The 18,145-nt window shown below is 34.0% G+C and overlaps 1 protein-coding gene across 2 annotated transcripts in view; it reads left to right on the top strand.

Moving 5' to 3' along the window:
* Positions 1-18,145, top strand: part of Slit2 (slit guidance ligand 2) — a 341,856-nt gene that overhangs the window by 221,166 nt on the left and 102,545 nt on the right. For both annotated transcript variants that reach the window (XM_046423795.2, XM_046423794.2), the window contains exons 6-9: positions 6,338-6,409; positions 11,895-11,966; positions 14,644-14,807; positions 17,155-17,293. In XM_046423795.2, coding sequence (XP_046279751.1) covers positions 6,338-6,409; positions 11,895-11,966; positions 14,644-14,807; positions 17,155-17,293 — 447 coding nt within the window. The remainder of the gene's footprint in view (positions 1-6,337; positions 6,410-11,894; positions 11,967-14,643; positions 14,808-17,154; positions 17,294-18,145) is intronic.

Here is an 18,145-nt window from a genome sequence, read left to right as displayed (position 1 = left end):
ATATGCAAATTTTCCCATGCAAATGAAAGACTTTATGTACCTCTGTCATGAAGTTAAGTCATAATTGCAAAATTTCTGCTTTAGTCAGTTTTCATGTTTACTTCATTACTTTTCTTCCTTATGAAACTAATATTCATCAGTTTTCAGTGGACATCGTAGCTTCTCTTGCCCCAGACCTTTGAAATGTGAGTTGTTTCTTTGCAGATGGGCTCACTGTCCTTAGACTTAGATTACGTGCCTCAGGTCGTGAAGGGGCCTAGAAACTTCTGAGCAAATATGTAGAGAAGGCAATTCATTTTCAGAGCCAGTAAATGAAGATGGATTCTATTATACAGGGGCCAGTCCCCCACATCCCCTAACATACAGAACACTTCCTGTGGATCTGAAAGACAACCAAAAGTTGTCTTGGGAACTTTAAAATATATATATATATATATATATCAGCATTTAGCAGATGCTTCTGTCAATACCATGGGAACTGTCCATGGTTCTGTAATATCCCTGGTTTGCATTCACTTCAAAATCACACTCTGAAATGAGGTAATCCCCAATCACGAAGATGAAGTCGGTTTTCAATAACCTCCCGACCTTTGCATTTTGCTTTGTCTCTAGAGTGTCTTATGTGGTTTCTCTTTGTCAATGCATTCTCTTAAAAAATATAATGCATACAATATTTCTTAATAAATGCCTTCCAAACCAAAATAAAACAAACAAAACACAGGACAAACTGAGTATTTGGAAATCCAATGCACTTACTTATAAAAGAGGAACTGGTATGATATTACTGTGGCTGCAGTGCTATCCTATGAGACAAAAACAGGACTTCGAGAATTTCTTGCTTTTCCAACATTGATCCGCACACTTTGCTACCCCTGAACTGTTACTATAACCCGATGATTGAATTTTGGTGTCCAGACTATAGTCTCATAAGATAATTTTACAAAGATGCCAAAAGTTTTTCCGTGGACACTGTTTTTAATCCCACCTCTACCTCCTTCAAAATAATCCAACTAATTAAAAACCACCTTTGTTGTCGGCACTGTCATAAAGCCCTGGGAACATAGCGGAATTTTGTCCTAGAGCAAGAGGGTCTGTAGGAACACAGACTTTCCTCTGAGAGAGCAGTGAGTTTTTTCTGTGTACTATATTGTCATCTTAGACTTACAGCTTCTTTGTCCATTGAATCTGCACAAAAGCCCTTTGATTTAATACCCACTTTATTTTCTATCTAGTGGATTCTACCATTTTTTTAAGGATCACTTTTTCCCTCTGTCACTTAGGATTACTTCAGCCTAGAGTAATCTCTTCCTTTTCTGAAATTCTGAAGTCTTTTCATATATTGGGCTATCCTTGAAGCATGATCATTATCATTTCAAGAATTAAGAACCTCCTAGGGGGGTTGGAGATAGAGCTCAGTTGGTAGAATCCTTGTTTCAAAGGCACAGAGCCCTGGGTTCAATACCCAGCATAAAACAAAACAAAAGATAAAACCTCCTGGGTTTATTTTTTACCCATTAGGGTACTGAGTATGGGCTTTGGAAATGCATAGATCTAAATTATAACTAAAGCTTAACAAAATACCTGCTACCTATCAAGTATAAGCTGTTGAACACCTGTGAGCCTCATTTTCATCTATATAAAATCTGAATGTCAACCTACTTCTTTTTCTCCATCTTTCTTAGGCCTATCTTTTGCCTCTTCCAGCAGATATAACTTTATAGTAGAGTATTTCAATAAAAAATGAGATGCCTATTTCCCAATGTAAATTGGTTTGTGTTTCTCAGAATAATCTTTACCTTCATTGTTTTTGTTTTGTTTTGTTTTGTTTCCAAATGCCCAGGTTAATACTGATGTGCTTTTAAGCTGAGAGAAATTATATGACTTGCTAAAATGTATATTTAAGGTCATTATTTATATGGGGCATTTCATATTATTTTGTACCCTTTATATGCATTATAATTAATATTTTTGGTTATAGTTTGGGTTATTCCTTAAAAGTAATATTGATATAATATTTGTATATTTGTGAACTCATATTGACTTGAATTTAATACACAGAGGAAATAAACAGAAGACATTTTATCCATATCTTTAACAACATTTTTTTCTCTCTCCCTTTCGATTCATGTTTTATCAGATATCTTCTATACAGAAATGTTCTTATTCCCTCATTGATTCTAAGCACATTAGTATGTTTTAAGTCAACTAAAATTTTGTAATGTTTTACCTTACAATAGTAACATGAATGTGAACTAAATTATTTCTAATACTTAAACCTAAACAAAATATAACAAAAATGAATCATAGTCATAATAATTTTGTTGAGACCCTGAGACAAATCCTGTTTAGCTTAGGCATTATGAAGAATTTTTAAGTTATATGTTATTTCACAGTTAAGTATATTTTTTCGTGTCCTTATTCTCATAAAAAGAACACAATAATAAGATATTTTTATTAGTTGGATGCTATAGAAAAATATGCATTTGTTACTTTAGACACACAAAAAAGTGAAATTAATAGGAAAGTTTTATATGTATAACTCAAGCATGGTATTGTATCCAAATTTTAAAGAAGGAAATGAGGAAATCCCTTCAGAGAACTTTAATGGATCAGAATACAATATTTTCAACTATATTTTTCAGGATGCCAAATAGGCATATATTTAATCTTTTTGTCACAACATACCTATTTATAAAACTTAGGTTTAGAAACATTGTATATTGTCTCCTCTAACTAGAATAATTCGAGTTCTGAAATTAGGCCAAATTATTTTTAGTATTAAAGAAAATCATATCAGCTTGTGAAATTCTACATGTGTGAAGCGTGGAGTGACACCGCGTAACACGGGTGGTCTGTCGGCAAACTTCACTGGCTAAGACTAAGTTTACCAGTGGTGGGGAAAAATCAAAGCAGGCAAGTCTGGAGCTTCCCAGAGCATCAGACCATCTTCCTCCCACCACTGAAAAGAGAATCATAAAATATTCATATTCACCAAGATCGGGAAGATAATTCTTTTAACCTCATTATTTTCACGAGATTAAGGTAGTACTTCAAAACACAAATTCACAAATGAGGACAGTGAAGGATCAAATAGAGAGGAAATTTTGAATTGGAACAGAAGCATAGGGGAAGGTCAGAGGCAGGAAATAAGGAAGAAGACAGGAGTCTGCGCTCGAGTAGGTTGACTAAAGGTCAGGAAAACACACACACACACACATTCAGAGAAGATTCTTTCTTCCCAGAAAATAAGAAAAGTCCACCTTTCTTCCCTCTGGTGAGCAGCCCTCTGCCGAGAAAGTGTCTATTATTGCCTCTGTTGTACTTGACACCCTTACTAGCTGAATCTTTCTAAAAACCAACAAGTTTACCTTACGCCTGGCTAAATAGTTGGAATATTATTTTTGGAGAAGTGGGAAAAAAAGACTCCTCTTGTAATTTTTTTTTCTTTTAATTCAGAATAACTACATGCCACAATGGGAAATCACATCTAAAGAAAGTCAGCCTGTCGCTGGATGCATGGCTGAGAACAGATCCTTTCCTGTTTACAGAAAGCACAAGTACCCGGGGCTTGAAAGGTAGTGGAGAAAGACATGAGCAGGGTGAGAGAAACAAGGTGCAGGAAACAAGTCCAGAAATCCTGAAATAAATTACGCTCCTGCACAGTTTTGACACTGTTTATCTTGAACCATATGCAGACAAATGGAGGTCTGCATGAAGAGATTTTTTTCATCCGCACTCATGCGGGCACATCACTTTCCATAAACATCCCTCTGTCACCAAATCCACCCATTGGTGAAAAAAATTATTGACTTGTTTTATTTTGGTTGTTCTTACTTATGAGTAACTTCTTCACGAGAAACCTTCCATTCTCAGAAGATTTGTGAACTGAGATACAATGGCATATAGTAGAGTTTTAAGGAAAACTTTGCCCGGGTGCAAGTCAAATGTCATTAATGTTTGAGCATGGATACAGCTTAGATTTCCAAGAATCAAGTGTAGTATGTGCAACTATGTGCAACGTTAAAGAGGGGTGGAATTACCAGTTTAAAGCAAAGGCACAACTTCTGGTATAAGGAGAGTATTTTGCCTTGCAGTCCTTGTAGGACAAGATTTGGTTGAGTGCTTTCTGGCATGCTAGAGCTTCCCCTTTGTGTATTGTATGCATGATTTAGAAGAAGCTGTGTCAGCACTGATTTATACATTGACAGCTAAGGATAATAAGATATGGGCAAACATACAGCTCACCCTTTTACAGATTAACCTGGAGACTGCATTAGGCAAATTTGATAGCATTAAAAGATTTTGCCAATTTGTCTGGAAACAATTTCTCTTTTGTAGTGTGTCAAGGGTAACACTTCATGCCATTGTTCTAATTTAAATGGCTTTGATAAATTGTTCAAGAGGTTAGAGAATACTAGTGTAGATATATATTTTAGCACTTTAAAATAAAAAGGCTATTAACTTAATTGGTAAATGAATTTAATCTGTAAAACTCAAAAGTGCTCCAGAATGTAAGTGTTTTCTTGGAACCACAGCTGCCATATTACATCATGAGGCTTTAAACGTCTTCTTGGAAAATGAAATTATACTTCTGCATTACTTCCTAATAAGTAGAAATGCTTTAGGCTGTTACAGTAGCATGAGTAGTAGCTATTATTTGGGGAAAGCCTGAGTTTATAAAAGCAATAAAATTGTATCTTCTCCGGGGTGCACCTGTTTTTATATTGCATGTCCTGGATGTACCATTTGCATCACATCAAGGTAGTCTTGTGTATGATTGTGTCTCCTAGAGACCCACTTAAAAATTAGATGTATATTTCATGAGACATTCTCTATGTACATAATTTCTAAAGTAAGGAATCTGAAGGGGCTCTCTGAAAGTCACCAGATTAAATCATTGGTTTAGTCAGTAGTCTTGTGAGAGAAATCACTATTTTATGGGAATGTTTAAACAGTTCTTTAAGAGAAGACCTCAGATATGAATGAGCCCTTTTCGGGAATTTGAACTTGAAACAAGGATGAGATTCATTCATATGATGATCATAACCTTAACCTGTACATCTGTGTTCTCTCAGCAGTGCAGGTAGAGCTGACAACTCACCTATTTCATGAAATGTTTTGTTTCTATCTCAAGTGAAGCATTAAAATAACTTTTGCTTTACAGGAATAATGATATCTCTAAGCATCAAGCTACGGTATTTAAACAACGACTATTTATTTGGAAAAAGGGACATAGTACAGACAGGAATTAGTATTATCTATTTATTCCAATCAAGTAGATTCCTCAAGATGAATACAGAAGTCTTTAATATCAAAAAGAAAGGGCAGTGGGAAAAAAAAAGCAAACCAGGGTAGAAACATCCTCTCTCTCTCTCTCTCTCTCTCTCTCTCTCTCTCTCTCTCTCTTTTAAAAATTAACACAGAGTACATAGACTATTAGATAAAATTCATTTGTGTGAATTATGTATTTAGAATATACCTATGCAGCATTTAAACTTTTTATTATAGTTAAATTTAGAATTTTAACAATTTGCCTGTAGTATGTGTTTCTTAGTGTTTGGGACTGAGATTAGCATCTTGGAGAAAAGCAAATCTCTTATCAATTTCTTAATACATAAACTTATTTTCTTGGAGAGTGATATAATTATGAAAGTTTCTTAACTCAAAAGTGTGCTATATTTATGCTGCAGAGAATTTGCAAATAATGATAAAGAATGCAATTTATAAGAATAGGGACTCTTAATATAAAACAACTGCTAGCTTTCTAAAGTGTATTGAGGTTAAGGATAGGGAGATGTACGGAATGTCATTTCTCTTTCTCGATTTGGAGTTGTGGAAGGGAAACTGCTTTTAAAGGAACGAAACCTAAAAGTACTCTTGCTCTTCCTTGCCAAGGATAGTGAAATTAACATGCAGCTGGGCTTCTCTGATAAATGGATTCTGTTAGGTCACTGAGGGGGTGCATGTGACATTAAGTGATTTACAGTCCTTTACCTTAATGAAATTGTTTCAGCAAGATGACGCTGAAAGCTCTTAATGGATAGCTTTTCTTGATGTAATGAAATTGCATTCCTATGGCATTTAATATAAGGTGCAGTTATTATTTACTGGAGCTTTCCAAGGGCTGCTATTTGCACAGACAGTTCAGAACAAAAAGAGATTTCAGTCGCAGCATCGAGAGTGGCCAGAATGGCTTGTGACATTCTTAAGCAGATGAGTGTGTCTGTGAGAGCATTTCAGTTAGTGAGAGCTTCACAGACCCTTCAGGAGTCTTCCTGTCACCTACCCTTGCTACCGTTTATTCCTTTTACATATATTCTTCTAATCTATTTAACAGGCAACTGGATTACAACCAGATCAGCTGTATTGAAGATGGGGCATTCAGGGCTCTCCGGGACCTGGAAGTGCTGTGAGTATAGCTTTTTGCTCTTACTCGTTTAACAGGAGCTTTGTGTCTTTAGAGTGGTAACATGGGACCTATCTGCTAGTTTAAAACAATGTGTCAAAATGCTGTCCTAGAGAGATACCTTAAATAACTCTTGATGAATACAGAAAATCAAGAAGTATATGTGCAAAATCTTGCATGTCATGTGTATACAATTAGAGAAAATTTCATATCTAAGACTCAAATTGTTCTCTTCATGATAAAAATATTCTCCTAGGAGCCACACGATTTGTGAGGATTCCCCAAATTGCTAAATGTTAACATTAAATGAATTTTGTAGGAACAAGAACATCAAAAAGTAAACCTCTTAGTAACTGATATGTTGGTATATCTTCTAGTTATTGCACAATGAAAGAAGTGTTTTCTCATTTAAAAAACAATTTTTAACTGGTAATTCAACATTGTGTCTGTAAGGTCACTTTGAAATCTACTTTTGATTTTAATAAACCGCTCACTAGGTCCATTTCAAAGTCTTTACTACTGACTTTGTAATGTACAACATACAGAGTTGAATTATAATTGGCATCCTCTCTTTCCTTGCTGGGTAGGCATATCTGACAAAATCAGAGGCAACTAAGTAATCTCTATTGAATTTTGACTTAGTAAAATAATTTTCATAAATAACTAATTAAACAAAATTCAATGTTGATGAATACTGTAGTTACTAAAGCACTACACGCCACCTGTATGTTTCTGAAAATTTTTGTAAAAGATTCGCATTTCTAGATTTTTAAAAGTATAGAAAATATTTTCCTATACTTTGTTTCATTCTTGACACAACTTTCTCAGAAATCCAATTTGAACTAAATGTGAAGGGGTTTTGAATTTTTAGTCCATTTGTTGGAAGTTGTTCAGAAATAACTAACCCATCCCCCAGAAGAAAGGATTTGTTGCTTTTGAGTTTCAGGAATAAACTAAACTAAAATAAATAAATAAAAAAAAAAAAACTAGAATGGCTTATGTTAGAAATATTTTATCTGTGATTTTTATTTTTATTGCAAGTCAATGTGTAGAATTTCTAGCTGTGTCATGTACTGAGCTACTATTTTGATTTATGAATGAATGAATTGATTGAAATAAATTGTGAAATACAAAATTATTTACTAATTTCTAACTATAAGAGAGATCACCTTTATCTGTTGATATCAGTCTAACTTTTTCTATAAGGAAAACATTCACAGTGCTTATGTACATTTTTAGTAATAAGGCCAATTTTCAAATCATGCACCAGAGTCATTTTTAACATATGGAATTCACTCTTGCTACTTCAAAGTCAGAACAATTAGAATGCAACTATGATATCATGGCAGTGGCCTGATGTCAAACTCATAGTCAATGTCACTTAACTTCATGTATGAAGAGACTGCGGCAAGAGTTACTTCATGGAACAGAGCTGATCAAACCAAAGAATCTGTGATAAGTCAGTGCTTCTAACTAGATACATGAATAGTCCCAGTTGCTATGTGAAAAATTTGTTAAATATTTTGGTTGAATTAAATCTCATGAAGAACTTTGTTATTCTTATTAGGTAAAAATTCTTCAAACTTTATTAGGCATGGAATCATATATGTATACATATTACATATGTATTAAGTATATATCTATATTGATGTTAGATATGTATGTAGGGAATCAGGGGAGAACACCATGCCAGGCACTGAAGCCTTTCAATCACAATATAATAACAATATATGTGCTTACTTACTATTGACAGAAATGATTATTTCTGAAAGTAGTAAGGTTTTGGAAATATAATCAACTTGTACAATTGCTTTGGTCATCTTAGCAAAATAACTGAAAGGTGACTTAAGCAAGAACCATTATCATGAAGTATATCAAAACATGACAAACGGAGTGATAACCAAAGAATGATAGTTCACAATATTAAAATAGGATTCCAGAATGATGGGAAATCTCTTAAAGACCTTAATATATATGCCTCAAAGAGATACATCATTACCAGAACCTGTTTGCTGAAGAAAATAATTTAAATTACCAATTGATATAAGAAAATGTGTCTTTTTAAAAGATTTATTTTTTATTTTGAAAATTCAAGCAGATATTATTTTAATATGCATATTAACTTTTCAAAATCTTCACACTTTAAATGACCTTTAGACAAATTAGTTTATAAAGAAATTAAAGCAAAATTGGATGCAGCACTGAAAAAACTACCATTTTGACATCTTAGGCAGTATCTTTCCCTGTGGAACAATGAACAAATAGGATCCTGCACATTACCTTAAATTTCAGATTCCCAATATTTGGGGATTAAATTTATTTTAATTGAATGGACATATGAACATGTCACTATACTGAAGCCAAACAGGAGAAGATGGAGACTCACTCTGGGTCACTGATAGAAATGTTCATTGTGATAGAGATTGTGAATGAAGTTCAGGTAACGAGAGCAAGGAGGTAATTCGGCACTTGTGTGTTCATAGGGAAGTGACATTTCATGGAATTCTGTTTAGGAGAGATAGAAGTTACTGTACATTTTCTTAACATTCAGACACCATCTCAAAAATAACTTTGGAAACTTTTTTTTTCTGGGGATAGGTCACTAGACTCAGAAATGAATTATATCCCTTGACTATATTTAGGATGTGTTTTTTTCTTGTCCAAAATTTGGCATATTTTAGTTGAATTGAAACAGCAATTCATATCCATCAAATACCAAACTTTCTGCCAAGTATTATGCTTGCTTGTCACAAAGGGAATAAGAAAGACTAAGTCACAATCCAAGTGTGAAGGTACTCCATGACTCTAAAGGCTAACATTCTGCATTTACACACCAAGATGTCTTTTGTTCTAGAATATATTCTCATTACAAATAGAAAATCTTGATTTTGAGCATGTAAGTAGACTTACACATGGGTGAAAGCATCCACAAATAAATAAGTTTAACAGTTAATTTCTGTTGTTTTAGAATTGGAATTGATCAAAATCACTTCGTACATGTCCTCATGCCAATAATACAATTTACTTACTAATTTTAAAACTAACTTAATTTTGTCATTTTCACATAGTTTTTAATCTAAAAGGTTCTAGAATTTCCCTATGCTAAAGTGCTGTGAGAAGGCTGGGATTGTATCTCAGTGGTAGAGCGCTTGCCTCGCATGTATGAAGCACTGGATTTGATCCTCAACACCACATAAAAAATAAAATAAATATAGGTATTGTGTCCATCTACAACTAAAAAAAATGAAATAAAGTGCAGTGGGATCTTTTCAACCCTATTTTTGCAATGTCAATATTATGCTCTGCTAGCACAAACACTGAATAAAATACTAAGATAATATATCTCTTCTGTTGCATTATGTGAACTAGTATTTTGAGAAATGATTTCAAATTGATAGTTGCATACTTTAGCATTCAATGAAAACACTTCTTTACATGGGAATTCGAGAAATCATTCTTTGAATTTCATGTGTCCACTATGTATAAGCTACCTTAAAAATATATTCCCTAAGTCATATTACAGAATGCCACATATGCTAAAAATTTTGGCCATATTAAATCAGCATAAATTTGAAGGAAAGAAAACAGGTAATTTGAAAGCAAACCCCTCTGAACATTGAAACAATTGGGGAGATAAATCACAAAAATTTAGAGTTAATAAGATTAAGAACAGACAATTTGTTTTTCCTCTGGAGAAGTCTAGTTGTGATAAGATTGTGGTGGAACAGTTATATGGATGTATCAATAACATGTGGAAATGCAAAAAGAATCTATGAAGGGAAGAGATTGACAGTTGGTTGAGGTGGTGACTAAAGAGGGCACGACCTCTGAAGAAGACAAAAGGTAGGACTGATGGTCCAGGTGGATGAAATTTGATAGTGGAAAAGGGTTTGCACTAGGGTTTGAAAATTTATTTGCCAATGAGGACCAGGCAGGGAACGCAAATGTAAGAAATGGGAACTGGGTATAGAAATGCAATAGGAGATAGGGGCGGGGGAAAAAGAGAAGGGGAGAGAGAGATCAGACACCTGGAGGTGGTGAGGACTTTGCTAAACTGGCAGTGATATCCTGTGTTGTTACGGCCAATGTTCAACTCCAGTGGACTGTCATCCTACTGCAGTGGGAGATTCTGCCAAACAATCCTGTTTTTCCAAAAGAAGCCAGAGTGGAAAATTTCAGATCAGTTCCCCTATTTTTAAAATATTTGCCACTGACTGAAATATTTCAAACAATCTACGAATTGAGTGTATTTGTGCTAAGCTGAATATATGTGTGTGTGACCGCTGCAGACCAGCTGAGCATTGCAGTTATGAGTGGTGGCATATGCGATGTTCCAGCAACATTGAGGGGTTGACTTAAATTTCTCAGTGAATGGGCATATTGGTCACAGACCCATAATATTCATTGACTCTCTTTACCATCCAGTTTTGAAAGATGTGTAAGAACTAACCTGGAGATTTGAATTAAATCACGTAGGAAAAAAATGACTGCTTTTTGTAGGACCTTTAAAAGATAGAATTAGTCAGCTAATGTTCTCCAAAAGCTTCTGGAATTTTCCTATGCTAAAGCAGAATGAGATCTTTTTCCAATGCCATTTAAAAAAAATCCTGATATTTGAACTAGGTTTCTCTTCTCAAAGAATTTTGTTTTCAACTGATCTCTTTTCCCACCCTCAAAATAATAATAATATTGAATAGTAATAAACTAGCAAAGCTCATGTTGGGGAAATATAGGAAAAATGTGAAGCAAGCAAGAGATATATTTATTTTCACTGTAACTTCTTTGACCACTCATCTTCCTAGTATACCTCAAGAGGCCATCATTTCTATCATGCTACACTAAATGGAGGACAATATGTGCTGCTGTGACTACAGCTGTTATAGTAAATGATGGTTTTTTTTAATATACTGCTAGATAACACTGCTTCATCCCCACTTGATGCAAATATGGTGTCCTTCTACCCAAATTTTAGCAGCAGCCAACATCCACAGTAGAGAATGATTAGTGCAGTGTTCTAAGATGACACTAATGGTATGGTGTTGCTGCTATGAGATTTCAGTTGGAAAATTCAAGTGTATTTATTTACCCATGGGCAATATATACATGATACCTCTCCAAAGAAAGGTAACTGTGCAGTTTTTATCAACCATGACTGTCCTGTTAATTCTTTAACCCATTTCGTAAGTAGACATACATGCACAAGGTGCCCAAGGTGATATGTAATTAACCAGGATTGTTCCTAGAAAAGGATTAACCAGGATTGTTCCTAGAAAAGCCATACACTTGTAGTAAATGTCAAATAAAACCAAATATATAGTAATATGTTCAAGAATAAGAGTTGTTATCACTGTGAAATAGTGCATTTTCTATGACTTCTCCACCAGGTAGTTAGCTGTTCTACATGAACATAGTAGAAGTTTTTGACCTATCTAATATATAAAATGTTTAATTTCTTTCATATCTAAAATTTCTAACTTTTATTTTACAGCACTCTCAACAATAACAACATTACTAGGCTTTCTGTGGCAAGTTTCAACCATATGCCTAAACTTAGGACTTTGTAAGTAGTCACAATATTCATGAAGACATATTTAATTGATTAAGGATGTTCCTCAAGGGCGGTTTCTAATAGGCCAAAAACAGGACAGTTAATTCATTATGGAGACAAAAAGGAAAGCAAAACTTTTAAAACAAATCTAGAAATGATACTTTAGTAAATGAACTATTATTATGAAAATTTCCTTTGAAGTGTATGCATTAGGGGTAGCTTGGAGTAAAACAGCAACAACAAAAAAGTTTACATTGAGCTCTTGTAGAGGTCACATTTCATTAAGAAATAGAAGACTCCTTGATTGGCTGTCAAAAATGATAAATGAGAAATCTTTATGATTTTATTACTGTACTGCAAGCAGACCTAATAAAGCTCAACTGCTTCTCAGACATTCTTTGTAATGTAAAATTACAGCATCACCTTCTTGCGCTTTTATAATTAAGGTTGTGTCAGCATTTATATTTAAAAATATCTTTTCAGGGGTTAATTTGGACACTAAGATATTTTTGGTGACTAAATATGATTTTGTAATAAATTATTAGGTATAGTCAACTTTTCTCTTAAAAAAAAAGTATTCTTTAAAGCTCAGGATGGGAGTATTTAGTTGTAGCATTTTCACAGGTAAATGTTATTTGAACTGGGTTTCAAAATCACCTTGACCTAAAAATATATTACATATAACATGTGTGAAATGGTTAAGAAAAAAGCCAAGGCATTGCACTTCTTGAGGATAAAATGTTTTGAAGTCGGGCACATTTGTTTCGATTGGATTTTCAAAATGTTTCTCATCTTATAAAATCTTATAACTGAAAAAAAAATTTATTTTTCTCTCTCTAAAAAAATTTATGGAGGGCTGGAGTTGTAGCTCAGTGGTAGAGCACTTGCCTCACAAGTGTGAGGCACTGTATTCGATCCTAGCACCACATAAAAATAACTAAGTTTGTATATGAGTCCATATACAACTAAAAAAAAATTTAAAATCAGTCGAATTGCTAGCTTCTTAACGAATTCAGCAATAGCAACTTAATATCATCTTTTTCTCACTTAAATCAAATTCTATGTGATAATACATCATTATAGTTCCCTTGGAATATGAGTTAGTAAAAATAAAGAAATTATAAATGTATATGAGCATAAGTAAATTTTGTTTTCTTGGGGCTATCAGATTGAAACTAATATATTTTATTAATAGTCCAGTTCACTCAAACTATAGTTTTAAAACATTAGTTTCTTATTTATATTAGTCAATTTTTTTTTAAAAAAAGGCAACTGATCATATTTTCAGTCTTTGCAGAATTGAAACTTGTAAAAACATCCATTATCTACAGTTCTGATAATTTTCCTTATTTTTTTGTAGACAGACACTGGTTTGTCTCACTGATCAGCTTTTTAAAATTTTATATCCTTTTTCTCATTCCAAATTTATGCACACCTAATTGGAATCATTCAGTGTGGTAGATTTAGAGGGAAACAAGATTTGAAACAAGAATGTGTCACTGTGGCATCCAAAGAGTAGCACTTTGACTTCTAAGCAAACCAAGCCAGAGGTCACCTAGCTTTCCCAAAATATAATGTTTTGTTCAGTGGCATGGCTTCTCTTTTTGATACAAAACAATCTGTTCCCTATCCACAGGCTCAAGGAGAATGTAAAGCAGTCATTTAACTTTAAATCCCCTTGCTTTGGTTGGTTCATTATTCTATACTATCACTGCTACTTAAAAATTCCATTTTTATAGTCCAATTATCTTTCTGGACTGAGTTCCATGTTTTACTATCCATTACTGTTATTGGGTTAGAATTGAACACATCAGCTAAAAAGGACTAAAATGGTATTACTATGTCATAGATGATTCTGGGAATGGTCCTTTGATTTATAGCTTTGAATATCCTTTAGTTTGAGAAAACATAAAAGCCAGTTTGAAGTCATTTACCTAATTTAGTGGATACATTTGTCAGATATTTTATTAATGGAGAAGTGCCATTTGCCACTTGGAAGCAATCCCTGATCTTGTATGGATCTTGCCAACCTAGATGGGATGCAGTTCCTTCTCTCCCAGCCACTTATGCCTTTTAATTTCAGTCTGTGCTCTTTGGGGATAGGTCCCCAAGAGCCAAAATCAGCTAATCCCTTTTCTGTGATTAAACACAAAAAGAAGGAAATCAGAATAGGGATTTGAAAAATAAGCATTTTATATTGAATTATTATTCTGTCTTGTTCAGCAAAAAGTGGCCTGCTAAAAGGACTTTGCAAGCAGTTTTTATAGAGACTAATAATGGCAGGACTTACTGATACTTCTGACGGAGAGTCACAGCTTTTATAACTTGTTCCCTTCCCTGGCTCCCCACTCCCCCGCATCGGATCTCCATTTGCTCTCAGCATGGTTGGAACTGCAGAGCACTTATCCTTGAACTGATTATTTTCTCTTTACCCATTTGAATGAACATAAGCAAAATAATTTTATTGTCCTTTTCCAATTTCTGTGTGTTTGTTTAGCTCAGGATAAAGAAAAGGACTTGATTCTGTGCTTGTGAGCCAATTTAGTTTTTCAAAAAATAATTAGACTGAAGGTTGGTAAGTTTAATCTATTTCTATATTAGGAAATAAGGATATATTATAACTAATGTTTCAAGTTTTGAAATGACTATCTTCTGTTTTCTTGCTTTAATCTTCTTTCCTCTCATTTAGCCGACTCCATTCAAACAACCTGTACTGTGACTGCCACCTGGCCTGGCTTTCCGACTGGCTTCGCCAAAGGCCCCGGGTGGGCCTGTACACTCAGTGCATGGGCCCTTCTCACCTGAGAGGCCATAATGTCGCAGAGGTTCAAAAACGAGAATTTGTCTGCAGCGGTAAGGGAGAAAGAACGAAGATGTTCTAGTATTTCTGGCTGCTTTTATGTAAAGGGATGTAAAGAATGCATGCTTCCAAGGTTTTCAGGCTGTTCACTAACATGTGGAAGCCTGCACTAATCACTCTACAGAGAACTTCTTTTATAGCAATGATAATAATCTGTCTTAAGGTATTTGTACATGATTGGCAACTAATAGTTATTTGTCCCTAAGATATTTCTGATTTTATTTGGGGAAAATATAGGAAATTCCTGGATTGTAGTTCTACTTACAACATTTTATCTTCCCATTAGGTAGCAATTTAAATCTACTTTTATATTAATAACTGAAAAAGGTTTAGCTAATCCTAGACCCCTGCTTAGAAATTCAGAGAAACTCAACTATAAATGCAAAGTGATGAAGTATTTTTTGTGTTAAAAATATATTAATAATTCAGTTTTACTTAAGACAAATACATGACTTGTTTAAGTAACAAGCTGAAAGCAAAAATAAGATGTGCTATGTAAGATAACATGTGGCTAGCATTTACTGAGTTCTGTTTTCTCTGTTTCACATGTAATTATGTCATTTCCTGTCCAAAACAACCACAGGAGAATGTAATTTTATCTATGTGTTAGAGATTAAAATATGATGAAAAATAATCTTCAAGTTCACATGGTTGAATCCAAGGGTCTTGATCTAGTCGGTATACACACACACACACACACACACACACACATCCATATTGGTACATAATGTATTTTATACATATAGGTCTAGTTTTGCTTCAGGAATAACTTGAAGATATAATAAAACAATTTTTATAAAATACATATGTACTTGGCTCTCCATAGCTGTGATTTATTTCTTCAATCACAGATTCAACAAACTGTGGATTGAAAATATGTGGAAAAAAATTGCATCTGTACTGAACATGTGCAGATTTTTCTTGTGATTATTCCCTAAACAATACAATATAGCAACTACTTGCATAGCATTTATGTTGTATTAGGTATTATAATTATTCTAATGATGATCTAAAGCATAACAGAAAATGTACACATATTATATCCAAATTATACATCATTTTATATAAATGGCTTGAACATCCACAGGTTTTGGTATTCACGGGGGTTCTGGAACCAATACCCCAAAATACAAAGGGATCAATGTAATGTATAAATAGTTCATGGTTTCTGAAGGAGTGAGGACACATTGCTAGTACTTTATTCTATTTTATTGTTACCTTTTAGAACTTTGCATGTATTTTTCCATACTTTTTATGATCTAAAATAGTTCTCTTACAATGTTATGAGAAGTTTTCAATAGGTCTGATTGCTTTTTAAAGAATTAAAAAATGAAATGACTAACAATTCGCTACTAACCACTTTTTTTCTCTCTTCACTTTTTCCTCCCTGTTTTCTAGATGAGGAAGAAGGCAAGTTGAACTTTCTTTTCTAGACTGATAACATTGTTGTAGTTTGAGAGGTTGTCTGGAGGTGCAGGGTTAGCAGGTAGCTCACAGCCTCTTGGCACACCAGCATCGCCAAGTGCCTTTCCCCTGCAGGTTGTGAGGGCTGTTTCCGCTTCCTCCAGAAAACCTGTTTGCTACGGTCCTGCTGGCGTTCTGTCCTTCATCTTTCAAACAGAAAAATCTCTTTGCAAAGTAGTTTTGTTTCTAAAAATTAACTAGTAAAATATATATATATATATTTATGGTCAAATTTTAAATCATGTGTAGCAAGCAAAAAGAATAATATAGATTAACAATTGAAGAATGACTTCAGACAATCTATTATAATGACTTCAAAGAAAGCAGTAATTCTGAACCTATTCAGACATCAAACTTAGTATTATCTAATTTCCCTCCCACTTTATTGGCATACAGTAACTTGAGCAATGGTATGTCTACCAAGATGGGAGTTTTACATATTTGTTTCTCTTTCTTTTTTATTACTTTCTTTTTTTTTTGAGACAAAGTAAATTAAACTACATAAATTTGGAAAAAATCAAGCTTTATTTAAGCTTATTAAAAATGAATAGAGATTAATCTGAAGTTGCTGCTTTTTTTGGAACTCAAAACTTTGAATAGAATTCTTTTCTTGAATATGAACTTAGCCTCTCACAATTTTTTTTTCAAATTTTGAAAACTGCCACTTTCATGACCAGTTGTCAAAATCTCATTTGCTTCATCTAATAAATGTAACTGCATGTTTCCTACAGTACATTTTAGAAATAAAGGATGTTTTGTAGTTGAGCATTTAGAGAAGTTTGTTTCTGTCACATATTTTGCTAATTGACCTCAGTTTGAACGTTTCACAATTATGAAATTTGGGAGGAGAAATCTAATCGTGTGTTTCTCTTGTAGGTCATCAGTCGTTCATGGCTCCTTCCTGTAGTGTGTTGCACTGCCCGGCTGCTTGTACCTGTAGCAACAATATTGTAGACTGTCGCGGTAAAGGTCTCACTGAGATCCCCACAAACCTGCCAGAGACTATCACAGAAATGTATGTGCACTGCGATCTTTCCTATCCCTCTACCTCCCCACTGAACAAACCATGGTTTTTTTTAGGAGATTCTGGGTTTATTAAAGGCACATCTGATCAATTAGCTTAGACAAATGTTCTCTTCAGAAGTGTATTGACCCTTACTCTGTTTAATTAAGTACCTTGTTAAATTGCCTAGGATTTTTCTCCATAGGCAGAATTAAAGGAATACATTTAAAGAAAGAATAGTGCTTTTTCTTCCCCTTTAAGAAAAAGTGTTCTTAGGCTATTTAGGGAGAAAAAAGAGATGTACCTAGTTCAAACTTTGGGGACCGAATATTTGCTTTTGTCCTTTTCTAGCTTAAAGCAGTAGGGATACAAAGAGGGACTCAGCTGGGGAGAATAAACCATAGAAGCAAGTTAACAAGATGAGGAGGTCCTGACTTCTCAAGAGCTCATGTTTTAAAATGAAGTTACATTACTTTGTTGGAATGGTTAGTCCAATGCACACTATAAAATGGATATTATGATGTCAAGTCAAGTCCCACCTCCATCAAAAACAAATTATTTTGATGAAGTAATGCATACATATTTTGTATGCAGCTGCTGAATGCATTTCTGTGTTCTTGCCAGAGATAAGTCATGTGGAAAAAAACAAGGTCATGTAAGACTTAAATGGAATGCTTTTACCATCCCGAGAAGGAAGCACTAGGGGGATCTTTACCTCAATATCCATTAATTAAAAGGCTCCTCTAAACACCCAGCCCATCATATCATTGACCAATTCTAAGTCACAACTCAGTAAATGATTTTTTTAGATATTTTTGATTGAAGTAATAATATAGAACCAACTTCTTGTGAAAGGAAAAAAAT

This window comes from Marmota monax, unplaced genomic scaffold (genome assembly GCF_021218885.2).
Source record: "Marmota monax isolate L192 unplaced genomic scaffold, Marmota_monax_Labrador192_F-V1.1 WCK01_AAM20220418_F8-fsc00009, whole genome shotgun sequence".
Classification (NCBI taxonomy): domain Eukaryota; kingdom Metazoa; phylum Chordata; class Mammalia; order Rodentia; family Sciuridae; genus Marmota; species Marmota monax.
The sequence above is the reverse complement of the archived record's forward strand: the minus strand, read 5'-3'. Positions and strand labels throughout refer to the sequence as shown.